Genomic DNA, 26,163 nt, shown 5'->3' with positions numbered 1-26,163 from the left:
AAAAAAAAAAAAAAAAAAAAAAAAAAAAATAATAATAATAATAAAAGTAAAATAATTGGTTTTATGCTCAGCATTCGGTATAACTCATTAAAACATATTTCCTATATCTCTGTGTTCCTCGAAAGGAAAAGTGAAGCCTGTCCAATAGGACTTCTGGGGAGATTACACTTCTGTCAAACAACTTGAAAAGTATCAGGATTATATTTATTACCTGTAGAGAGGAAAAAGTCCCAAAAGCAGTCACATTTCCAGATTTAGCAAATGAAACAGAAAGAACATCTGTTTCACAATAGTTTGGACAAGAAAAGACTTCAGTTGTAATGTACCAGAGGTTTTATCAAAATCTTTCTCCATCTGGTCTCTGAATTCATTTGGGTACATACAAGAATTATCAAACTGGCTATTGTCACTGGACCTGGTGAAGTCAATCTTTTAATATTTACTACGTAATTAAGGTAAAAATATGAGAACAGGAATGTAAAATCAAATACAGAATAAATTGAAATAAGTTCCATTGTACTATACAAGCAAACCATCCTTTCCTTTTCTCTGGCATGGGCCATGTGACCAGGAAGACAGTATAGAGCACTCCCCACTATTCAAAGCCTCCGAGTTTACGACACAAGTCAGAAAGAATGGCACTTACCATGTGCAAAAGGTCTGTCCTCCCTGTGCCAAGTGAAGTCCTAGGATAGTGTTTTTGGAGGGACAAAAGGAGAAAACGGGAAAGCCTTCACAGATCTAAATGATTTATATAAGTGTAAAATGGAGGATCTTGAATGTTTTTTTATAAAAATTACAGATAACTTTAAAGGCTCACCACTCCCACCAAGAATGACTACTTTGCAGAATCAGATTCAGGTTTAAAACCGCTTGAAGAAACCCTACTGTCTGGAAGACTGAAACTGCCAAAAGTCAGATTCAGTAGCATTTATTCATTTGATATTTGCACCATAACAATTTACTGAACACCAACTGTGTGCAGAGTACTATACTAGACCCTGAGTGTATCAAGCAGTGGATGAGACAAACCCTATCTCTATGCAGGGCTTATACCGATGCTCACTGGCATTCAAAAGTGGCTCAACAAAGCAGATGCCAGACGGTGTCCAATACATATCAGGTAGCTTGATTGCATTATTGTAATGCAAAGAAGCCCTACAGGCAACATGTGAAGGTAAGAACAAAACATGCAGAGAAAGAACATTATATAAATCTTAAGAATTCTCACATCTTTTTTTAGGCCCAAATACCAGTGCTTCCTATCTTTGGGGCAGAGCTTAAACATCTAATAGTAGGCACCAGAAGCAATGTAATATATCATTCATGAAAATAAAGACTGCTTTGTAGGGGGATGAAGCAGTAGGAGATTGTGTTAAATGAGGTCTGAAAGCAAAACAGTGAAGAAGCATTATAATTCCCTATATCAGATGCCAGTCTCTTCAAAAGGCAAGAGGCAAGGCCTTTATTCAGGATAGCAAAAGCAAACCTGATTTAACTAGGTACAATGTCTAATGTCTCTTACTCTGAACAGGTTTTATTGCCATACTCCAATAAAATGTTCGTCATTCACTAAAATATATTTTCACTTTCAAAAACCTTCTTTTACAAAAAGGCAAAGCAAAACCAAAGCCCAAGCATCGGGCTGTGATAGAGATGATTTAAGCTTTACATTTCACTTTTAGAGATGATGTAACCACAGCACGCACATTCACAGTGGCTGAGCCCATTTTGATACAGTCTAGTCTAACCACCTTTCCTGGCCCTCTTTCTGCTATCTTGCAGGTTTACATGGTTTCAGTGACTCCATGTCACCTCTACCATTTCTTTTCTAACTATTATTTGCTAAATAATCCTAAACCAGGTCTACTTTTTCTAGATAGGGCATAAAAATAAAAACACAACCGATGGGCATTCACTGCGTTGTGCCAGGGCCCGCATTTGGTGAAAGACACTAAGGACACCAAGATAAACCAAGTCCATCCCTCCTGGAGTTTGCTTGCAAATCTAGCAGGGAAGACAGTAAACAAGCAACTGCAGAGGATATGACACATCTCTCTTAGAGAATGCTGGCTGCAGAAAGAACACAGTATAGGAAGATTGAACCTTGAACTGTTTTAATGAAAACAGAAGTTTAAGTAGCAGCTCTTACTTCTAATCAAATGTGATGGCGGGAGAAAGGGAGTGCAGAGGTGTGGCAGACACTAGCTATGAAGGTCAGCACTGCTGTGCAGAAAGTGAATCGGTGCTAAAGATAGGGAGGGGTGGGGGCACTCAGGACCCAACACGTGCTGGGGTTTGTTAGCCGTATTAAGTGCTGGGTTTAACCTAAGGGCAAAGGACGAGCTTTCTAGACTTTCATTTCATAAAGATCCCTCTGTGCTGTGAAAAGTGGAGTACAAAGGAGCAGGCGGGTCTGGAGGTGGAGAGACCAGGGAAGAGGCTGCTGTGGAGATGGAGAGACGTGGACAGATCTGGCAGACGTTTACAAGGTCGACAAGGCTTGGTGACTAAGCGGGAAAAGAAGTAGGTGGGCGAGAGGGGGCCGAGAAGGATGTTTTCCGGTTTCCTGCTTGGGTGCCACTTACTGAGAATGGGGGAAAGACGCAGGTGCAGGGCACACCCACTGAAAACAACAGCGCCGAGCGTGAGCAGGGCTCGCTCACTCCTCACGGCCTGGGATTTCAAGGCGACGCCAATCAGCTGTGGCCACGGAGACACAGCCACAGGGATGAGCTGTGAGCACTCACGAAACTCTGCAGGGTCGAAAAGGAATTGGACTTTAAACCCTGCGACTAGCTCTCTGGAAGAGCTAAACCACACAGTCAACCCGGGATAGTCCAGGCCCCAGGCATGGAAGGCGGCAGAGACCGAAGCCTCGCCCAAAGTTGGAAGGATCAGCCCCGAGGGCGAGTCCCTCACAGTCAGCACCCGGCCGCCCCAGCCCTCGCCGCACCGCTTCCCGGGGCCACTCCTCCGCCGGCGGTAGCACCGTCTGCTTTCCAGCTTGCCGCTGCCTCCCGCTGCCTGGCCCCGCCTCCCGGCCCCAGGCCCGGCCGCCGGGTCTCCGGCCCTCGGAGCTCGGTGCCCCGTGCTCGACCTCCCGGCCCCGGCCTCGGTTCCCCCGGGCCGGCCTCCCGCTGCCTGGCCTCCCCGGCCCCAGGCCAGCCTCCCGCCCCTGGGTCAGGTCTCCCCTCCGATGACCTGAGGCCTTTCCTTAGGTTACCCCCAGGTCCCTCTCCCTAAATCAAAAGCCTTAACCCGCTGCCTGGCTGCCCCGGCCCCGGTCCAGACTCCCGCCCCCGGGCCAGGTCTCTCGCTCCGCGGGCTTCACTGCTCGCCGCCGCCCCGGGTGAGGTGGCAAAACAAAGGCTCCGCCGCCCAGGTCCCCGGGCAGGCGCTGGGCCTGGGAGGACGCAGGGAGCGGGGACAGGGCTGACCGCCCGGAGCGAGCGCGGCACTCACCGCACAGCCTCCTCACACCTTCCACAACCGCCCGAGAGCAGCAGCCACCCGCTACGATCCGCGTCTGCACCGCTTCAGCGGCCCGCCGCCGGGAGATGTGCTCCAGCGCTAGCCCCGCCCCCGGCCCGCCCCTGTCGGCCCCGCGCGCCCCCTCCCTGGGGCCCGTCCCCCAGCTCCCGCCCGCCGGAGAACCAGGCCCGGGCTGGGCCCCGGGGGCCGCCCGCCCGCTGCAGCCCGCGCCCGCCCCCGCGCCCGGGTCCCGCCCCGAAGCCCCGCCCCGAAGCCCCGCCCCCGAGGCCCGGCCCCGCTCCCCCGCCCCGGATTTGAAAGCTGGGTCTTCCTGAGAGTCCGCGGGCTTCCGCTCCCAGCGCGGGATTCTGGAGGTAATTTGAGGAAGACTTGGAAACCGCGCCAGGCCCAACGGGGACCTAGAAGAGAGACAAGGCCAGGCCTGCTGCCCAGTGTGAGCTCTGAGAAGAAGAGGAGCGGGCCGGGACGCCCACCGGTAATTTCCGTCCCCCCTCCGGTGACCTGAGGCCTTTCTTGGGGTTACCCCCAGGTCCCTCTCCCTAAATCAAAAGCCTTAGCCTCCTGTCGCCAGGGTGCCGGGCTAGTAATAAGCAGGTCCACGCATGCTGGACACACAGGCTCAAGCCACTCCGCGCATCAGTCAGTACTGCAAACCGTACACAGTAGTGTACTTAATCCATATATAAACGTTACAAGTTAAGTATCCCACAGCAAACAAAGTAGCATTTAACATCACGAGGAAAAAAAGAGATAGGACAAAGAGATGAACAACCAATCCAGAGGGAGTGAAGAAGAGAAAAAGAAGCCCAAGAGGTCCTTCTGCAAAGACAGCGTCAATTAAGACTGTTTGGAGCTGCCGAAGGCAGAGTCCTGGGTGAGAACTGACAGTGGAAGAGGGCGCTTGTTTGTGTCCTTACCTGAGTGGATGCGGACTAGTTTTTTATTTGTTTATTAAAGTATAGTATCCTTGTTGGCAAATGCCCTATGAAATATAAAATGGGGTCTTTTCCTAAGATGGAGTTATTAATAGTTACGTGAAGGGTGTGCTATACACTGCCCTACTGATCCCCTTCCTATTTTGGGTCATGAACTCATTTTAGACCCTGAAACAAACTGTGAATCGTTTTCGCAGAAGAATTCTCCAACACGTGAGCACGACATTCTGCATCAGATTTAAAAGGTTCTTGACATTCAGAAGTCAGATCAGGGACCCCATGGCAGAGCCTATTTCTAACGCTTGCGCCTATTTGACTATAGGGACTATATTCTGCACAGAAATATACTTAGTTTTATGTATCGTTACCACTTGCTGAGAGTTTATTGCATGCTTTTACATTTTCATAATACATTTGTTTGTTTCATCCTTTCAACAATCCCTCGGGGTAGGAATTACAATTTAAAGAGGTTAAGGCCAGGCGCGGTGGCTCATGCCTGTAATCCCAGGACTTTGGGAAGCCGAGGCAGGTGGATCAGGAGGTCAGGAGTTTGAGACCAGCCTGGCCAAGGTGGTAAAACCCCGTCTCTACTAAAAATACAAAAAATAATAAAAATAAAAAAATTAGCCGGGTGCAGTGGTGGGCGCCTGTAATCCCAGTTACTTGGGAGGCTGAGGCAGGAGAATTGCTTGAACCCGGGAGGCAGAGGTTGCAGTGAGTCAAGATTGTGCCACTGCACTCTAGCCTGGGTGACGGAGCAACACTCCATCTCAAAAAAAAAGTGTTAAGTAGTTTGCTCTTGCTGAAAAAAGAGTCACAGGAGTTAAACTCAGATCCCACAAATACGACTTAGGCCTTTCTTTATCCCTCCCGAATTGAGTGAACACAATGTTTGACAGTCTTTTTCTGCCTCAGTAAAACCGAGAAATAGGACCCACTCCCGACCCTAACAGTGGCTCTGCAGAGCAGTAATTTGCGAAGAGGGGACTAGTGTGGTTGAACTAGTCCTTATCCCATTGTGATACCCAAACCCCTTGCTGTGCTAAACTTTCTTGCCAAAATGAGCAAGCATCAGCAGCAGTTTTCTGGATTCCTGTAAATCATACTAATTTACTTAGTCTACGAACTTTTATTTTTGAGACAGAGTTTCACCCTTGTTGCCCAGGCTGGAGTGCAGTGGTGCAGTCTTGGCTCACGACAACCTTTGCCTCCCAGGTTCACATGATTTTCCTGCCTCAGCCTCCCAAGTAGCTGGGGATTACAGGTGCCTACCACTAGGCCCAGCTAATTTTTGTATTTTTAGTAGAGATGGGGTTTCACCATGTTGGCCAGGCTGGTCTTGAACTCCTGACCTCAGGTGATCCACCCACCTCGGCCTCCCAAAGTGCTGGGATTACAGGCGTGAGCCACCGTGCCCAGTCAAACATTTTAATTGTAGCAAAACAGTAGGCTGGAGGCAGTGGCTTCTGACTGAAGCCAGTGATTTTCTCTTTACAGGGGTATCCCAGAGGTGACAGAACTTGATCTGGGCCTGGAAGGGGAAGAATTCGGGAAGGGCAACGTGAGGCATTCCAGGTAAGAGAAATGTGTGCCGGGTTGGGGGAGGTTTCTGGAGTGGCTCAGGACAAAGGAGAGGTCATCATCAATTCATTTGGTGAGATGGTGGAAGAGTAAGAAATGAAATAGGTAAATGATTTAGGGCCAGATTCTGGAGGGGAGTTTAGACTTCATGGCATTGGTTTACCTGTGTGAGCTGAATGTTGCTATGAATCATTATCCCTGTGAAAAGTGATGAAAATGGTTTTAAGGGTGATTGGTCTGCCTGGCAGAGTTACGCTGTTTGGATGGGAGATCCTGTGGGGAGGATAGAAAGGAGGAACTGGGAAAAAAAAAAAAAGCACAACATATCACTGTGTGTTTTCTTACTCCTTACAAGAGGATTTGGGGAAATTTAAATATGAGTTACTTTTGCTGAAGCGTAGAAAGGCAAAGTGACTGAAGCAGGAGAAAAAAAGAAAATCCAGTCACTTATACTTAATTTCTTAAGGTGTTATTCATCCAGAAAGTGAACTTATATAATAATATTTTTGTAAATGCTTCTTGATCACATACTTTATAATAAATACTTTAACAGTGGGAGAAATAGTACAAATGCATTCCAAAAGGCTAGAAAAGGGATTATATTAAGAAAATACTGTCAAATACCAGGATATTACCAAATTGTAGAACTAGAGTATTGGCAGACAACACAAAATACTGATGAATCTAATCTCAGGGTAGAGGGAGAAGTTGGAGTTGGGAAATAGGAATTGACCAGTGATGAGAGGAAAAGAAAAGAAAAGAAAAAAGGGAGGGAGGAAGGAAAGAAGGAAAGGAAGGGAGGGAGGGAGGGAGGGAGGGAGGGAAGGAGGGAGGAATAAAGATAAAGGAAACTGAGAGAACTAGGCTAGGAAGAACCATGACCAGGCTGGCTTCAGGTCCCCCCAGAAACCAGTAAATATGAAGCATGTGCCCCCTCCTTCAGCTGCTCCTGGGATCCATGCCATCAAGTGTCACAGCTGGGCAAGTCTGGGCATAAACACGGGAAAGCTGGGGCTATTTAGGTCAGCGTTATCTCACCCCTTCCATCCCCGCTGCCTCTTCTCCCACTGTGGTTACTCGAAAAGGACTAACATAGCCTTTTTTCTAGCTTAACCACCTTCGGTTGAAAGATCGGTATCAACCATGCTTAAATAATCAAACATGGTTAAACAAACATTCTGTGCAATGTAAGAAGTAAATAATAGAAATTCTCTGAGCCCAATCTTTAATTTAATTTAATTTAATTTTTTTAGTAGAGATGGGGTTTCACCATGTTGGCCAGGCTGGTCTCGAACTCCTGACCTTGTGATCCGCCCGCCTGGGCCTCCCAAAGTGCTGGGATTACAGGCATGAGCCACTGCACCCGCCCTGGCAGAGTCCAATCTTTTAAAATACAATAAATGTTTTCCTTTGGAACTTGGAAACTATTACCAAAAACAGTTACAGTCCCGGAGTGGAAAGGAGCTTTGATACACAATTATGTAAAAGAAAGACAACACTCTTTCACCACCGGGAATTAAAAGCATTTCTAATATGGTGACATATTCCCCCAGAGGGGAGGGATGAGGAATGTGGTAGTCCCAAACCGGAATGCTAGATGCCTTCCTGTTCTCCATTTCCTTGGCTTTTTGTAATTCAACCCTCCTGCTGGGCTAGACTGAGCCCCAATTGTCTTCTGATCTCACCCCAGCTGTTAAAATTTTCAGACTGTGCAGACATGAAGGGGGCATGGTATGTACTGAACTTCTCTTTCTTCTTCTGTTGGCGCTCATCGTTTCCCCAGTTCAGTGAGTCTTAAGCTGTTTTTTCATTGTGACTTCATGATGTTCATGTATGGCATACTCCCATGGTCCTAAGGGAGGAGACCACCCCTCATATTGCCTTATGCCCAATTTCTGCCTCCTAAGAAAGAAGAAGTAAAAACTAAAAGGCAGAAATGAAATCCACAGGCAGACAGCCCGGTGCCACGCCCTGGGCCTGGTAGTTAAAGACCGACCCCTGACCTAATTGGTTCTGTTTTCTATAGATTACAGACATTGCATAGAAAAGCACTGTGAAAATCCCTATCTTGTTTTGTTCCGATCTAATTACTGGTGCATGCAGCCCCCGGTCATGTACCCACCGCTTGCTCAGTCATGACCCTCTCACACGCACCCCCTTAGAGTTGTGAGCCCTTAAAAGGGACAGGAATTGCTCACCTGGGGAGCTCGGCTCTTAAGACAGGAGTCTTGCCAATCAATGTCCCCGGCCGAATAAACCCCTTCCTTCTTTAACTCGGTGTCTGAGGAGTTTTGTCTGCCGCTCATCCTGCTACAGTCCCACCAAGATTTTTACAAAATCAAACAATTTTTCATGATAAAATTTCAGTGTCACTAAGTACGAACATCCACATAGTCATTTGTAGTCAGTTATCGGTTAGACACTAGCTAAATTCAGATGTGATTACATTCTGTATTTATTTTCTTCACTAATAATCAGTGGACTTTGTTAAAAGTTAAATTTCATAATAGAAAGTCAGTTTCTCAATTAGGTTTATCTAAGCGTAGCAGATTTTTAGCTGTATGTGAAGCAGATCAAAGTAACTCAATACTCAGAATCTAGCAATAAGGAGCAATATCACTTTGTATTGACAAGTTAAAGTGGTTTTTGTTTGTTTTGTTTTTTTTGAGACAGAGTCTCGCTCTGTCACCCAGGCTGGAGTGCAGTGGCACTATCTCAGCTCACTGCAAGCTCCGCCTCCCGGGTTCACGCCATTCCCCTGCCTCAGCTTCCTGAGTAGCTGGGACTACAGGCATCCGCCACCATGCCTGGCTAATTTTTTTTGTATTTTTATTAGAGACAGGGTTTTACATGTTAGCCAGGATGGTCTCGATCTCTTGACCTTGTGATCTGCCTGTCTTGGCCTCCCAAAGTGCTGGGATTACAGGTGTGAGCCACCGCACCCGGCCAAAGCAGTTTTTTAAAAAATTGCTTCATCTCCTCAATCCAGTTGAATTGATATTTTTCCTAAGCATACCTGTTATGAAATTTATGTTAGTACCTTTAGAATTATATTTCTGTTTCCTAGTTTATAATTTTTATGTGAATTAGGTAGAACTCTGAGAGAATAATCTTTCTTAGGTCTGTTATGATTGATGTCAGATTTGAAATCTGTGGATAATATGCGTTTTTTTTTTTTTTTTCTAACAAGGTCATGATGTCCTACCCCGCCCTTTTTTTTCTTTTCTTTTCTTTTGAGATGGAGTCTTGCTCTGTTGCCCAGGCTAGAGTGCAGTGTCATAATTTCAGCTCACTGCAATCTCTGCCTCCTGGGTTCAAGCAATTTTCCTGTTTCAGCCTCCCAAGTATTTGGGACTACAGGAGCCCGCCACCACGCCTGGCTAATTTTTGTATTTTTAGTAGAGACGGGGTTTCACCATATTGGTCAGGCTGGTCTCAAACTCCTGACCTCAGGTAATCCGCCCGCCTCTGCCTCCCAAAGTGCTGGGATTACAGGCATGAACCACCGTGCCCGGCCTACCCTCTCTTAATCTTTTTTTTTGAGATGGATTCTTGCCCTGTCACCCAGGCTGGAGTGCAGTGGTGCGATCTCGGCTCACTGGCACCTCCGCTCCCAGTTCAAACTATTATCTTGCCTCAGCCTCCCAAGTAGCTGGAATTACAGGTGCCTACCACCACGCCCAGCTGATTTTTGTATTTTTAGTAGAAATGGAGTTTCACCATCTTGGCGAGGCTGGTCTCGAACTCCTGACCTGATGATCCACCCGGCTCAGCCTCCAAAGTGCTGGGATTACAGGCGTGAGCCACCGCGCCTGGCCCCCTCTTAATCTTTTAGGGAGATTCTGGTTTTCCTTCCAGGAAATACTCGTTTGCCAATGAGTTTGTGTTGCTGCAAAGTTTTCTGCTAAAATTCAAGACGATGTTTATCAACTCAATAAGCACAAACGTATTCTGTTAAATGATTTAGTACATATTATTTCACTTAAACCCTAATATATCTATTTTCCACATAGGTAAATTATGGCAAAGATGATATTAATGAACAGAGGAACTCTGTTAATTACCTGTTTCTATGTCAAAGCCAGCCCCAAACTTACTGGCTTAAAAAAGACGAAACAACCAAATTTATTTTTTCTTATAGCTCTTTGGGTTGGCTGGGCAGTTTGGTAGGTCTCTGTGGGACTCAGGCTTACTAATGCATTGAATTCAGATGATGGCTGGATGTCTGGAATGGCCCAACTCATGTATCTGACTGCTTATGCTGGCTGTTGGCTGCAATTCCTTGGTTCTTTTCCATGTGGACTTTCATCCTCTATGAGGCTAGAGTTATGGCATGGCAATCTCAGGGCAGGATTTTAGGATAACCAAGTCTGCTGCAAAGGCACTCGTTAAACCTCTGCTTGCTTCACTTTTGTCAATGTGATGTTGGCCCAAAACAAGTCATATGGCCAAGCCGAGGGTCACTATGAGAGTGAGTTTAGGTGCAAGGAGTTTGTGGCTGATTTGGCTGTTTTTAATCTAGAGTGAAAGTTTTCCCATCTTCTTCTAAAAACCTATTCTTTTTCTTTTGTAAATGAATTATAATCCCAAATTGGAAAATTATTGCCTGGCACCCTTACTCTGGTATGGTTGACATCAAAGTATTATATAGAAAGAAAAATCATCCATTACTATAGACATCCAAAACTAGCCAATATTGTAATTCCCATTCATATTCCCAACTAAAAGTTGTGTTGAGAGAGAAGAGGAGACATGGACAGAAACAGAGGAAAAGGGAATGAAGAGCTGTACGTTGGTATCTAGCAATGAATTCTACCCCGAGAAATAATAGCACAAGAATGGTGGACAAGGTCATAGCATGTGACACAATAAAATGGGTATAGTGAAAACCATAATGATACAAAAAACACATATATTTACATGAGGCTTTGTAATTTAGAGATCATTTGCTTATGTCTTATGACCTTTCTATCTTCAAGGTAAGTATATAAAGTACTCAAGATAATATTGATTCCTATTTTTCAGTTGATTAAATAAGATTCAGGGAGCTTCATTAACCTGTCCAAGGTCATAATACCGTTAGAGGAAGAACCAGGATCTAAGAATTTCTGATAACCATCCTTGCTCTCGTTCTGTGGTAAAACTTCATGCCAAGAATAAACAAGGAAATAAGTGTCAGGAAGTGAGTTTTGAAACTTTATCAAACAAAATATATTCTAAATAAAGAAATTAATGGCCTTTTTGTTTGTTGTTTGTTTTAGTAGTAATTGATAGAAATATTACATGGGATAGGATTTATTCTCTCCGTACTTCTGAACCAATGAACAGAAAATGGGAAGAAAAACTGAAGCAAATTGAAGAACGAGCATCTCATTATGAGAGGAAACCATTGTCCTCAGTGTATAGACCAAGACTGTCCAAGCCAGAGGAACCACCCTCCATTTGGAGACTATTTCATCGACAAGCTCAAGCTTTTAATTTTGTTAAAAGCTGTAAAGAAGTAATTTCCTCCTCCTCCTCTTCTTTGTCCTCCTCTTCCACTTCCTCCTCTTTTTTCTTCTTCTTCTTCATTATAATTTGTTTTTTTTTTTTTTAAATCTATTATTTGTCTTCATTTCAGGCCATGTATTCTACTAAGAGAATTTAATGGGAATCTTAATGGCATGTGATTTAGGAAAAATATCCCTGTGAATCATTTACCATTTAATTTATATTAGTAATGAAAAAGAATGACACGTCCAGTGCCCATTAGATTTTAAAAATTGTAATGACATTTAAATGAAGCTTTATGCTTAGAGGGCAGGGAACCGTGTTTTTTTCAACACATTAAGCAAGTGGGAGAAAGGAGTGTCAGCCTTTCAAAGAACATGGTGCTCAAAAAATCACTAAATCAAGCAACAGATGTGTATTTCACTTTCTTTTTTTCTTGGGCACTGTGGGGAATATAAAGAAATGTGAAAGAAAAGATAAGATGCATATATGATAGCGGAAATGTACTGTGAGTCTGATCACTGTTGCTGTCTAAAAGCTCCAAGTGCTGGAAGTTTTAGAAGGACCTCTTTTCTCTAGTCAGGATATGCTTACTCAAATCTCATGAGAATGGTGTAAGAAATACCTTTCTTAGTCGTTTTGGGTAAACCTAATTCAAGCAGCAGCAATTAAAATACTGACAGATTCATCTGAACTTGAATTTTAAAAAGATATAGATAGGGGTATGCTCGTTGGGCTTGCTAATCACCAGTCTATAAAATTTATTTCAAAAAGATTTTTGTTAGGGTTAAGTAACTGAGTCCTGTGATTTTTTCACTCATGAAAAGAAAAATGTGTTCACCAGCTACCTTTAGCTAAGAGGAAACAAAAGAACTTGTGGATGTATTGCTCTATTAGAAGAAACTTTATGGCAGGAGGCATGGGCAATTATATTTAAACCACTATCACAGTAATTAACCTTTAAAAAAATGGTTTCGGCTGGGTGTGATGGCTCACGCCCATAATCCTAGCACTTTAGGAGGCTAAGGCAGGCAGAGCACTTTGAGGTCAGGAGTTCGAGGCCAGCCTGGCCAGCATGGTGAAACCTTGTCTCCACTAAAAATACAAAAAATTAATCAGGCCTGGTGGTGGGCGCCTGTAATCCCAGCTCCTTGGGAGGCTGAGGCAGAAGAATTGCTTGAACCTGGGAGGCAGAGGTTGCAGTGAGTCAAGATTGTGCCACTGCACTCCAACCTGGGCGACAGAGTAAGACTCTTGTTTCAAAAAAACAACAAAAAAAAGTCTCCTACATACATTTTTATATGTACTAGGGAATTTACTAATTAATTTTAGCCCAAATCATTAAAAGATAAGTTTAATTTCATAGAACTATCATAGGAAATCAAATGAGTAATATTTTTAAGAGTGGTTTCTCTCCTTTCTTCTCTTCGGTCTGCATAATTCTAATTGTTTTCACCTTTTATATGAATGATTAAAAAATAGGTATAATTAGATTTTGAATGGCATAAACCTAGTGACTATTTGTCTTGTATTTAATAATACAAATGTTCAAATTACAGTTTCTGAAAACTTGAATGAAAAATTCTTTATGAACATTCAATAGCTACAGTTGAATTTAGGTTTGCATTTTGTGAATTTTTCTAATCTTTTTTGATTTTATTTAGGACGTTCACGTATTTGCTTTGGAATACAAAGTAGGAGATGGACAGCGCATTTACCTTGTGACAACCTATGCTGAATTTTGGTTTTACTATAAATCCAGGTAGGTGGCATGCAGCAGAACCACACATTAAGCTAGAGTTCCATTTCCTTTGCCTAGGAATTTTGGTGAAATTAGTTCAGGCTGAATTGGCCTCCACAGTTTGTGACCACACTATTAGTTGCTCCTTTACTCTCAGAATTGAAATCTGGAGTTTTCTTGTCATAGCAATGCTTGAGTATCTCACCAGGTGCTGGGAGAAAATAGTCATGCACGTACATAGTCATGCACGTACACGAATATATGTGTGTACTCAAAGGGAGTTTTGAAATCTCTCTTTTGCAAACAGGTATTAAATTATACTATTAATCACAAAGGAATATTTATGTTATTTGCCTAGTAATAAAGAAATATCTGCTTTATCTTGACTTTCTTATCACTATTTTAAATTGTTATTAGCTTTATTTTTTATTTTTTTAAGACAGAATTTCACTCTTGTTGCCCAGACTACAGTGCAGTGCCATGATTTGGCTCACTGCAGCCTCTGCCTCACGAGTTGCTGGGATTACAGGCATCTGCCACCATGTCCGGCTCATTTTTATGTTTTTAGAGATAGGGTTTCACCATGTCGACCAGGCTGGTCTCTAACTCCTGACCTCAGGTAATCCACCCACCTCGGCCTCCTAAAGTGTTGGGATTACAGGCGTGACCCGCTGCACCTGGCTTATTAGCTTTATTTTAACTGAGTGATCTATTCAAGTATTTCTCTTTTTTTCTTTCTTTTTTTTATTTTTTAAATATTTTTGAGATGGAGTTTCACTCTTGTTGCCCAGGCTGGAGTGCAATGGCATGATCTCGGCTCACTGCAACGTCTGCCTCCTGAGTTCGAGTGATTCTCCGGTCTCAGCCTCCCAAGTAGCTGGGATTACAGGTGCCTGCCACCATGCCTGGCTAATTTTTGTATTTTTAGTAGAGACGGGGTTTCTTTATATTGGTCAGGCTGTCTCGAACTCCTGACCTCAGATGATCTGCCCGCCTCAGCCTCCCAAAGTGCTAGGATTACAGGTGTGAGCCACCGTGCCCAGCCGTATTCAAGTATTTCTCAGACTTGTGTAATGTATGTAAAAGGAGAGTAAATTGTTATGTATGCCCTATATTGATTTAGAATACTTTTATTCGAAAGTTGCTAAGTAGCTTCAAATATGAAACTGGATTTATTTATGTTTATATACATGCAACACCAGTTAGAGTTGAATGAAAATCATTAAGATAACGTGACAGATGTTTTGCTGAAACTCTCTCATCTTGCAATGTAAATATGGTACTGACTGCTCCAGGATGTGTATGGGTGTATGTGTATGTGTGTGTTGAGTTCCTCCACTACCTGTGCCACCTGATGATACAATTTTCACATAACTTTTCCCTCTTCAAATTACTACAAGTCCTTAATTTGTATAGGATGCCATCTGAACTTTAGTCCAAATTATTATTTGCAAATTAAGTCAGCATCTCTCCCTATTTAACCCATGTCAAAATCATTCCTCTTAATGCCAGAAAGAATGTAACTGCAAACATGAGCATTGAGAGCTTATCAAAGTCAGGTGATTCAGAATTTTTTAACCGATTTTAAAAATATTATCTTCCAATGAAAATACAGAATTTAAAAATTCTCATGGAAAATTAATGGAATCTGAAGAATATGGCATCCTGAAAAGAACATTTTTTTTTTCAAAGAAAATTTGTTTCATGGTGACACTAAAAACAAATATAGAGGTATTACACAATATCAAACTCATCTGTAAATAAATAGCACTGTAAGATTGACTGTATTTTCCAGTTAAATAATGTTACAGGATGTAATTGTTGCATTTTGCTTGATGGAAACCCTTGATACGATGAGCCATAAACCTATGGTGAACAGTTCACTTTATCATGTTCTTATTTCATACTTGTATGTAGTGAAAGCACAGTTAACACAGTACTTGCGATGTAAGATAAACTGCCACGATTTAAAAGGAATAAGATAGAGGCTGGGCATAGTGGCTCACACCTGTAATCCCAGCACTTTGGGAGGCTGAAGCAGGTGGATCACCTGAAGCCAGGAGTTCAAGATCAGTCTGACCAACATGGCGTAAACCCTGTTTCTAGTAAAAATGCAAAAATTAATCAAGTGTGGTGGCACGTGCCTGTAGTCCCAGCTACTCGGGAGGCTGAGGTAGGAGAATCGCTTGAACCCAGGAGGAGGAGGTTGCAGTGAGCTAACACCACTACACTCCAGCCTGGGCAACAGAGCTGACTCAGTCTCAGTCAATCAATCAATAAAGGTATAAGATATCAATTTAACAATCTTGAATTATTCAATTTAGAAAAAATCTCTTACACTGCTATGAAGTTATTCCTGAAAATGCTGTGTGCAAGCTTTATTTTGATTTGGAATTTAACAAACCTGCCAACCCAGGAGCTGATGGGAAAAAGATGGTTGCATTACTCATCAAGGTAAATGGCCGACTCAAGTTTTCCTTATTTCTATCTATTCAGCTCTTCGTTGGCTTATTCATTCAGTGAATTCAACCTATATAATATGTAAGTTCTGTATCTCTTCTTTTTCTTGCTACTGTTCCTTTTGACTTTGATTTTTTAATATTACTTCTATGAGTAAACTGTGAAAAGGAAGGAAAGTTCAATTTATGTTCATATAGTTTGCGATTTTACTGTCTGGTAAAAAAAGCTTTGAAAAAGATGTCAGTTTGGAAGTTTTCTATATATTAAAATTATACATTAATTCTCTGAATTCCATTACAAATAGCTGACTTTGGTAAAAGCCAGGCAAAATAATTTTTACTGTAAAAATTGGGTACTGAGGTGAACCTCAAGAACACTGACTACAAACAGTATCAGATTTTTGGAGCTTGCAGGAATTTTGGAAATCATCTTATCTTGTCCCTTTCGAAATGAGGAAATTAAGGCCCAGACTAAACGAATTCCTATTCAAGGCCCTACAACCAGTATTGGTAAAACCTTGTCTATAAATATAGTTATCACTGTTTTTAACTAAGAGAAAAATATTGTAGCTCTTTATTTTTGATTTAGCTGTGTCAACCAGGAAGTTACTAATAAAAGGAATAGCATGGACTTGTGCAGCTAAGTTCTATTAGGATTCTTTCAAAAAAATTTTCAGATTGTATCACAGGAAGTTGTGTTAAAATTGTGCTGACTATTCTTCAGCCTAAGTGTAGGTACTGACACTTATTGATTAGCTGTTTTTCTTTTAAATGTTAACTGAATAATAATGTTATAGATTACCCATTTTATAACTTTTAAAATATATCCAAATTAAAATGTTTTTGATAAAGAATATCTGCTAGTATTCTCTGTTGGGCCTCTACATGCTTGATTTTAAATCTTTTTGAAAATGTATGTGAATGCTATTTAAAAAATATACAGAATATTAGCTTTATCCTGGCTTTGAAGCAGAATAAATATATATAAATTCCCCCTCCTCCCCCAAAAAAACCCCCAAATTATGTTTTTCTTAAAATAGCCATTGAACCTTTAAAAATAAATTTAGATGCTTATTTCATTACAGCTGGTAAATTCTGTTTAATTTTTAACCTAATTATTATTATCATTATTATTATTATTTTTGAGACAGAGTCTCTCTCTGTCACCCAGGCTGGGGTGCAGTGGTATAATCTCAGCTCACTGCAATCTCTGCCTCCCAGGTTCAAGCAATTCTCCTGCCTCAGCCTCCCGAGTAGCTGGAATTACAGGTGTGTGCCACCATACCTGGCTAATTTTTGTATTTTTAGTAGAGACAGGGTTTTGCCGTGTTGGCCAGGCTGGTCTTGAACTCTTGGCCTCAAGTGATATACCCACTCGTCCTCCCAAAGTGCTGGGATTATAGGCGTGAGCCATGGTGCCTGGCCTAATTATGTTTTTAATAATTCATAAATATTGACTTTCTTCTAAAGTCTAAAGTAAGATTTCTTGTGTAGTTTCTCCGTGGGCTACAAGGAACTTCGATTCAGAGATTTTCACTGCCACTTAACATTACATATTAACAAAGAAGTACCACATTGCATTAGAAACTAGAAATATTTCTAATGAACACTGGAGGAAATTTCATTTGTAACACTATTAATAAACACTGGTATGGCAAAGACTATGTAGATGTTTAGAATTTTTTTCTCCTTATTCTTCATACCACTTTTTCCAAATGAGTCTTGAGTAGCTAATCTTTTGCATCAGCAAAACTGTTGGAAGAAACTGTATAAATCTAAGTTCAAAATTATACAGCAGTTTTATTTAACATGTTTACCATGTTTTGTTTTGTTTTTTTTTGTTTTTTTTTTTTTTGAGATGGAGTCTTGCTCTGTCGCCCAGGCTGGAGTGCAGTGGCCGGATTTCAGCTCACTGCAAGCTCCGCCTCCCGGGTTCACGCCATTCTCCTGCCTCAGCCTCCCAAGTAGCTGGGACTACAGGCGCCGCCACCTCGCCCGGCTAGTTTTTTGTATTTTTTAGTAGAGACGGGGTTTCACCGGGTTAGCCAGGATGGTCTCGATCTCCTGACCTTGTGATCCGCCCGTCTCGGCCTCCCAAAGTGCTGGGATTACAGGCTTGAGCCACCACGCCTGGCTACCATGTTGATAGAACTGTTCTCATTGGATTACTTAATATAATGCTTTTTATAATGATTGCATTGAAATTAATTTCATTTATTGGTTACTTTGTATGCAATAAGTTTATAATCCAGTAAGTACTTTTTCCTTTGAGTCTTACTGTGAGGAGGCATAATTAGGTTAGCTATTATGTTAATTTAGCAGATGGTTAATAATAATTAGTGATAATATAAAATACCCTTTGGTTCAGTAGCTAAACTGGCACATTTCAATAAGCCACTTCTCCCCAGTCAGAATGAATTCTGGTGCTAATGTATTTTATTAGGACCACGTTTCAGGGCAACATTATCCAATCATATAAGTTTAACTCCTGGATTTTATAATTTAATTATTTAAGTAACTTAAAGTTTTAATTAAAGTTAATCTTGGGAAAGAGAATTTAGGAGTATATGATTACTTGTCCTACCTAAAGTGTCACTGAATTTATTCTCTGTGGCTCCGAAAGTACAGAAGTCAACTTCATTCATCAGTTTTTAGTCTCTACTAAGTGTCCGGCACTGTGCCCAGGCACTAGGATTATCAAGTGGTAAGTCAAAGAGACATAATTTCTGATGGCATACACTTTGTAGTCTAATGGAGGATAATAAATTAGGATAGATTTAGCTGCCATAATAAAGACCCAAAATTAAAGTGGCTTAAACAAGACAGAAACCTGTTTCTCCCCCAAGTAATATCTAATGTGACTCCGTACTGTTAGGGACTAGGCTTGTTGCTTTGCTGTCCCTAAGATGTTGCCCTTCTTCCATTGTCCAGGATGGCTCATACCACTGTGTCTGCATTCTAGTCAGTACAAATGGAGAAGGGGAGGGTATGCCCTTTGCCTGTTAGAGGATCACTTAGAAATGGCATACTTTCCTTCTCACATCCCATTGGGCGACAACTTAGCAGCCACACCCTGCTGTGGAGGAGCCTGGGAAATGTAGTCTTTGTTCTGGATGGCCTCCAATCTAGCTAAAAATCGGGATTCTGTTTCTACAGAGGGAGAGAACAAATATGGAGGAAGAGCCTCTGTAATATAGATAAAACATGTCAAACTAATCACATAAATCAACCTAAAATTGTAGCTGTGTAAGTCTATAAAGAGAGAAAGAGTATACAGGGGGAATTTGATGTAGAGAGGGAAATCAAGGAAGCCCTTTGTGAGGAAGTGAGAATTTACAGAAGAGTAAAGCCAGAGAGCATGAGGGGAGTGTGGTGTTAGAAGAATGCCCAAACATTATTAAAAATACAATTTGTGGCCTAACTTTTAGGTATCCAAAGTGACGGCAGTTCATAAACATTTTTGCTCATGTCAAGATAATATTGCCCGGTAGTTCTTAGTAGCTTCATTTTGCAAATGAGAAGATTGAAGCTTTAGGGACTTGTCCTAAGGCTGCACAACCAAAACTTTTAAGCAGTTACATGTGCCAGGCACTGTGCTAAAAATTTCATTTTCTTGTTTGTTCCTTACAGCAACTCCAAAAGGTAGCTGCTATTGTTATTCCTGTTTAGCAGCTGGGAAATGTTAAGGTTTAGATTTGACCAAAGTCATAGAGCTGGCAGATGGCAAAGCCCAAACTGACACTGAGCTGTCTCTGACTCCAGCCCCGTGCTTGCTGCTTTTCTACTGTGCATGGCCGTCATGCTCAGTGCCATGTAGTCTCAGAGGCTGTATTCTTAGAGCTGAATTCAGGCTCAGTATGAATTAGACACTTTCTGGTAAATAAAACCATTACAAAATAAATTAATGACTTTTTTTTTTTTTTGAGACAGAGTCTCTCTCTGTCACCCAGACTGGAGTGCAGTGGCACCATCTTGGCTGACTGCAACCTCCGCCTCCTGGGTTCAAGTGATCTTCCTGCCTCAGCCTCCTGAGTAGCTGGGATTTACAGACACCCGCCACCACGCCTGGCTAATTTTTGTGTTTTTAGCAGAGACTGGGTTTTACCGTGTTGGCTAGGCTGGTCTCAAACTTCTGACTTCAAATAATCTGCCCGCCTTGGCCTCCCAAAGTCCTGGGATTACAGGCATGAGCCACTGTGCCTGATCAGAAATTAATGACTTTTTAACTCATAGATTATATTTAAAGAGATGCTTATTGCTTATAGAAAAACTTTAAGACAAAAAATATAAATTATTTGCATTTTACTTGTGTTTTTAGTATGTGTGTAAAGCGCTTCGAGAGTTATATGGTGTTAATTGCTCAGCTGAAGATGTTTTGAACTTGGATTCTAGCACTGATGAGAAATTCAGCCGGCATTTAATATTTCAGCTCCATGATGTGGCATTTAAAGATAATATTCATGTTGGTAAGTATACTGCTTTTTAAAAACCATGGAGTTGTATTCAAAACTCATATGCTCTTGTTCCTCTTAAAATTTTGTGCATACATATCAACTTTTATGGTCATTAACTTATCCTAAAAAATGTGATGTGGGCTGAGTGCAGTGGCTCACGCCTGCAATTCCAGCACTTTGGGAGGCCAAGCTGGGTGCATCACTTGAGGCTAGGAGTTTGAGACCAGCCTGGCCACGCTGGCGAAACCCTGTCTCTACTAATTAGCCGGGCATGGTGGTGCATGCCTGTAGTCCCAGCTACTCGGGATGCTAAGGCACAAGGATTGCTTGAACCCAGGAGGCAGAGGTTGCAGTGAGCCAAGATGACACCACTGCACTCCAGCCTAGGCAACAGAGTGAGACCCTGTCTCAAAAAAAAAAAAAAAAGGCAATGTGTTTCTTCATGTTTTCAAGATGTTCCTTTAGCTTTAGACCTGCTTTCTGTTCTAGACACATCAGCCTATTCAGGACTTCTTTGGCATTTGCATCTCTAATCATAGATAGTGGGATGGCTATCCATGTCCAGATAGTGGTTTCTGCTCCAACAGGATTTATTTCAGTTTCCTGGAAAGTTCATGAGAGGCCTTTCCATTTCAAGCCTTATCTGCAATGTTGCTTCTGGATTTCTGACCTTTGCTTCGGCCTTGCTTTGGGGCTTCGGTCCCAGGTCGTATCAAAGATGACTTGTTTATTGTTCCAGGCAGAGCTTCAGGGTTGGGATAATTCTAGAGGTACAAGTCTGAAAGTGAAACTAGATTATTTATCTCAGGCCTGGGCATTTAGAGATGTAGGCCCAGGTGTTAAACATTAAGTCAGTCCAAAGGAGAAACACAGGTAGAATGGGAACTCCATAATGGAGGTCTGAACAGAAGCCAAATCCTGAGAGGGGTAGGGCAAGGGTCCAAACAGCAGATGATTGACTGAAGCTCAGGTAACAGGTAATTCGGTTCAGAGCTTCTAGTGTCTTAGAGTTTCACAGCCACCTACAATAAAAGGTGTGGACATAGTCACTAAAGCACTGGCATGAAAGTCAAGAACCTGATTTCTGGCTTAGGGGAAGGTGGCCACAGAAACCCGGCGTGCTGTTTTCACAAGGCTCTCATCACCTGCCTGTTTCCTGTTAGCTCAGCTGGACGTTCCTTCTCGGTCTCTCTCCCTAATCCTGTGAGAAACACACTCACCCATCCAAACCTAAAGAATGAACTTAGAGGCTTGGAGAACGGTGAAAGTGAGACTTTTTTTTTTTTGAGACGGAGTCTCGCTCTGTCGCCCAGGCTGGAGTACAGTGGCACGTTCTTAGTTCAGTGCAACCTCTGCCACCTGGGTTCAAGTGATTCTTCTGCCTTGGCCTCCCGAGTAGCTGGGACCACAAGCGTGTGCCACCACACTCAGCTAATTTTTTGTATTTTTAGTAGAGACAGAGTTTCACCATGTTAGCCAGGATGGTCTTGATCCCCTGACCTTGTGGTCTGCCTGCCTCGGCCTCCCAAAGTGCTGGGATTACAGGGATGAGCCCCTGGCCTGTTAGGACTCTGTCGCCATCAAACCATGTGAGAAGCTGTTTCTGTCACGTCTGAAACCCTAAGCCTTACTTAGATTAGTGTTCCTCTGGGTTGCAGAGAATGTCCAGAGTTATTGTGTCAAAGCATTTACCACTTCCTATGGTCATTTCCTGTTTTCTTTGTCATCTCCTCTATTCTACTTAATGTTTCTCTAGGGCAGGGACTGTTTCTTACTTTTGTATTTCCAGAGCTTAGCCCATAATAAAAATATCATTATCAATAATATTACTAATATTATTAATATAAGAATAACAACAACAACAATAAATACAAGTTGGCAGCCTCATCTCCCGCCACCCTGCCCTTTTCATTCAGCTCCTATCACGGGCCACATTTTCTGTAGTGCTTGGGCCTCTGCACTTGCTGATGCGGCTGTCTAACACGATGTGGTCTGTTCACCTGGTCCTCCCTGTTCGTGCATTCATCCAGAAGGTATTAATAAATACCTTTAGGGACTCCTAAGGCTGTACAACCAAGGCTTTTAAGCAGTTACATGTGCCAGGCATTGTGCTAATTCCTTAATTTCATTTTCTTGTTCACTCCTTACAGCAACTCCAAAAGGTAGGTGCCATTGTTATTCCTGTTAAGCAGCTGGGGAATGTTAAGGTTTAGATTTGACCAAAGTCACAGAGCTGGCAGATGGCAAAGCCAAAACAGAAACTGAGCTGTCTCTGACTCCAGCCCCCGTGCTTGCTGCCTTTCTGCAGTGTGTGGCCTTCTTGCTCAGTCGTATCTGAATAAATCCCTTCCGAATGAATGCATGAATAGTGAGGAGGCACTGCTGTCAGGGTGTGGAGGCAGAGCACCAAACAGGCTATTTCTTTGCTTGCTGTTTACTGGTCATCGTCTGCTCTATGACTACTAGCCACAGGCCGAAAGCTGAGAATCTCTTGCTCAGGAAGGAGAGAATAGAAATTTGTGAGGTACCAGCAGTTTTTGCTACAGGTATCTTCTGAAAGCAGATGGCATTCATCTGGGCTTTCAGTCAGATTTCATTGTATAGTCAAAGGTAAGAAAGGCTTTACAGTCAGAACAGCATAAGCAAAGCTATGGAGATAAGAGTGTGTGGCTAATAATGGGGGACAGTGAATGGTCTAGTGTGGCTGGAGAGATGTGATCAGGCCTGGTAACTGGGCTGTCACCTCAGCCCCTTTGCCCTAGAATTAGGAGCTGCCAGAGCCACAGATGCAGAGAGTATGAAGTGATTCAGAATTTTTCCTTTTTTCTTCCCTTAGTGTATCTTTGGATGACATTTCTAGTTGCTGTTGTCAGCCTTTCGGAGAAGAGAATTCAGTTAAATATAAGAGATCCTAGCTCTTGATCTGCCTAAAAATACTCTTCTGCCAGTTTGCTGTCATACCTCAAATTTCTGACCGACTAGTCTTTTGAGTTATTTCCAGCAAATAAGATAGTTCCTGTCCTCATGAGGGCTGGGGACAATAAGATCCTGGAAGGGAAGTAGAAAGCAGTGTGGTTTGCTGGGGCCAGTGTGTTAGCATTGATGCTGGTGACAGGCCTCATGTCATGGTCCTGGCCATGGTTGCTCCATGCCAGGGTTCCAAGGCCTGTGGCCTCCCCAGCACTGCCATTGCCTCCGTTTCTGCAACCGTGCACTCTCTTCTCTTATTGTGTGGGGTCAAGTAACTGCAATGTTAAGTTTTCAGGAAAATTAGCTTTATCAGTTTGGGTTTAGATTGCTTTGTTTTCCTTTGATGTGTTGTGATTTCTTTCCACTTGGTGTTTACTTTCTCTCCCTCATTCCAGAAGGAATCCATCCCGTACCAGCATATCATTGCGAGACCGAATGCTTTTGTTTTGATTTTGACATTTAGTGCTTTGTAAGAAATTGGATTTGTTTCTTTGAGTAGGGAAGTAATTTTTTTTTGTTGTTTTGTTTTTGTTTTTTTGTGAGACAGAGTCTCACTCTGTCACCTAGGCTGGAGTGCAGTGGCATGATCTTGACTCACTGCAACCTCCGCCTCCTAGGTTCCAGCAGTTCTCTTGCCTCAGCCTCCAAGTAGCTGGGATTACAGGTGCCCAGCACCACGTCCAACTTATTTTTATATTTTTAGTAGAGACAGGGTTTCACCATGTTGGCCAGGCTGGTCTCAAGTGATCTCAAGTGATCCGCCTGCCTCAGCCTCCCAAAATGCTGGGATTATAGGCATGAGCCACCACAGCTGGTTGAGTAGGCAAGTAATAAAATCTAATGTGAAGAAAGAAAATTTTGAATTTAGAGCATGCATTTGTTATAATGTAAGGACCCAAGCCTTTCTGGTAAATAAAGTGAAGAATGAATCTAAACAATAACAGTTCTACAGATTAAAATTAACTTTTTCTTACAGTATTGCATTTCTTGAGTATTGGTATACATGAAGCAACTTAATAGCCAAATTATTTGATTTCATGGTGTAAAATGTGAGAGTTCGAAGAAGTTCTGGATTTTCTTACCAACTTTTCATGGTACAGATAGGACTACTGTTACTCAGAGTTTTTAGAATAAATGTTGAAGTACAGTAAATGTATCGAATTGCTTTTGTTGTGGATGTTAGCTCCGAGGCCGTAGTCCATTTTGTGCCCAGTTTGAGGCAGAGGTAGGAGCAGCAGCCTGGGGGCTGACGGCTGTGAAAGCCAGGGTTTGCAGGGCATGTCGTGGCAGGTAAAGGAGAGAAAATAAGCTCTTGAGAAATTTGCCAGCACCCTGACTCCCTGAGATTTCCTCAGTGCTTCTGTCTGTTAGCTGAACAGTAGTTTCCTTATATAGACCTTCATTCTTCATTATTATTATTTTTATGATCCCTTAAGGGCACGAGGCCCTTCATTCTTTAATCATTGAATGTCCCAGTATGTGTTAATAAGTAGTGTTTTCTGGATGACAGCCTCTTAGGCTCAGGCAGCATTGACACATCTTCTCAAATGAACTTTCCCTTCTAAGATGATTTGTTTACATCTGACACCAGGCTCCCAAGTCAATGGACTTGAAAAGGTAAACGATTTCACAAAAGGAAGTAAGTCACAGGACTGGCATGTAACAATTTATAGCAACTTGGTTTTGAAACCAGAAATTAAAAAATGGTTTTCTGTATAAAATTGTCATGTGTGGGCCGGGCGCGGTGGCTCAAGCCTGTAATCCCAGCACTTTGGGAGGCCGAGACAGGCGGATCACGAGGTCAGGAGATCGAGACCATCCTGGCTAACACAGTGAAACCCCGTCTCTACTAAAAATACAAAAAACTAGTGGCGGCGCCTGTGGTCCCAGCTACTCGGGAGGCTGAGGCAGGAGAATGGCGTAAACCCGGGAGGCGGAGCTTGCAGTGAGCTGAGATCCGGCCACTGCACTCCAGCCTGGGCGACAGAGCAAGACTCTGTCTCCAAAAAAAAAAAAAAAATTGTCATGTGTGGATTCATGGCTAGACCTTAAGATATGGTGTATGGAAAAGAAGAATCGGGTGAATCATAACAGCTTTTCTCCTTAGGTAATTTTTTGAGAAAAATTTTGCAGCCTGCTCTTGACTTGCTCGGCAGTGAAGATGATGATAGCGCTTCAGAGACAACAGGCCACGGATTTCCCCATTTTTTGGAAGCACCTGCAAGACAAGAATTTTCTTTCACAGAGAAGGCTACAGGGGAAAGCTGGACATTGAATTCAGAGGAACTGGAGAGGCTGGGGTCAGCTGAGCAAAGCAGTCCTGACCTTTCGTTTCTAGTTGTGAAGAATAATGTGGGAGAGAAGCATCTTTTTGTGGATCTTGGTAAGTAAGATTGACAGCTGTCTCTATCAGACGGTCCTGGTGCTTTCGTGAGTGACAGGTTGGTGCCCACTCGTCACCGTGCTTGGGATTCTCGCTTCTTCCACTGCCCAAGTCCCCAGCAGGATGCAAGCAGCGAGTTCAGGTGCTGGGAATGTGTGAGGTTTTTCTCCAGAGATCTTAGAGGGGTCCAGCAGAGGATGGCTGTGGCTGCCTTCTGCTCTGTGTGTCCAGAGGATTCCTGTTGAGGGAGTTTTACAGGAACAGTTGGACCAGCTTCCTCCAGGACTGCTGAGAGGTGAAGTCAGAGTACAGACATTTGAAAAACAGACCCAGTGTAAAAGCAGTACTCACGTGGCGCAGTGAGCCTGGATGCTTTCCTTGCCGAAGATCTCAGTGGTCGTGGCAGGGCCCATTTCATCAGCTTTCGTGCTGTGTTGAAACCAGTGATTTCTTAACCCAGTGTGGCTTTGCTAGGCCTTGGTCTCAGAGCCTGAGGATGTCAGAAGCCCTGGGCTGACAGGACTTGAGCATAATTCAACAACAGGCCAATCAAGACCCTAACACAACAGCTCCCATTTGGTGAACTGCACCTCATTTTTATAGTGAGGCCCTAGCTTGTGATTTCAAAAGCCATGACAGCAGCAGGTTTTTTCTT

General features: G+C 42.8%; 2 protein-coding genes across 24 annotated transcripts in view; one reads left to right on the top strand and one right to left on the bottom strand.

The window, feature by feature from the left end:
* Positions 1–3,597, bottom strand: part of CASP3 (caspase 3) — a 21,928-nt gene extending 18,331 nt beyond the window's left edge. The window contains exons 1-2 of one of the 5 annotated variants that reach the window (XM_031664142.1): positions 3,466–3,595; positions 2,589–2,756 (exon numbers count right to left, since the gene is read on the bottom strand). Coding sequence is in view for 2 of the 5 variants with exons in the window: in XM_031664140.1 (XP_031520000.1) it covers positions 647–649 (3 nt within the window). In the remaining 3 variants the exon portion in view is untranslated. The other 4 variants (XM_021938973.2, XM_021938972.2, XM_031664140.1 and 1 more) reach the window with 4 other exon arrangements.
* A 150-nt stretch (positions 3,598–3,747) lies between these two features.
* The window catches only part of PRIMPOL (primase and DNA directed polymerase), a 42,882-nt gene continuing 20,466 nt past the window's right edge, over positions 3,748–26,163 (top strand). For 6 of the 19 annotated variants that reach the window (XM_009207953.3, XM_003899408.4, XM_021938976.2 and 3 more), the window contains exons 1-7: positions 3,764–3,970; positions 5,928–6,005; positions 11,273–11,511; positions 13,166–13,263; positions 15,567–15,696; positions 20,020–20,167; positions 25,233–25,508. In XM_009207953.3, the coding sequence (XP_009206217.2) occupies positions 11,332–11,511; positions 13,166–13,263; positions 15,567–15,696; positions 20,020–20,167; positions 25,233–25,508 (832 nt within the window). In that variant the 5' untranslated portion in view covers positions 3,764–3,970; positions 5,928–6,005; positions 11,273–11,331. Of the gene's footprint in view, positions 3,971–3,992; positions 4,370–5,927; positions 6,006–11,272; positions 11,512–13,165; positions 13,264–15,566; positions 15,697–20,019; positions 20,168–25,232; positions 25,509–26,163 lie in introns of those variants that run through there. The other 13 variants (XM_021938978.2, XM_021938977.2, XM_017959248.2 and 10 more) reach the window with 9 other exon arrangements.

Source organism: Papio anubis, chromosome 3, assembly GCF_008728515.1.
Source record: "Papio anubis isolate 15944 chromosome 3, Panubis1.0, whole genome shotgun sequence".
In the NCBI taxonomy this organism is placed as follows: Eukaryota; Metazoa; Chordata; class Mammalia; order Primates; family Cercopithecidae; genus Papio; species Papio anubis.
This window is presented reverse-complemented; position numbering and strand designations above follow the sequence as displayed.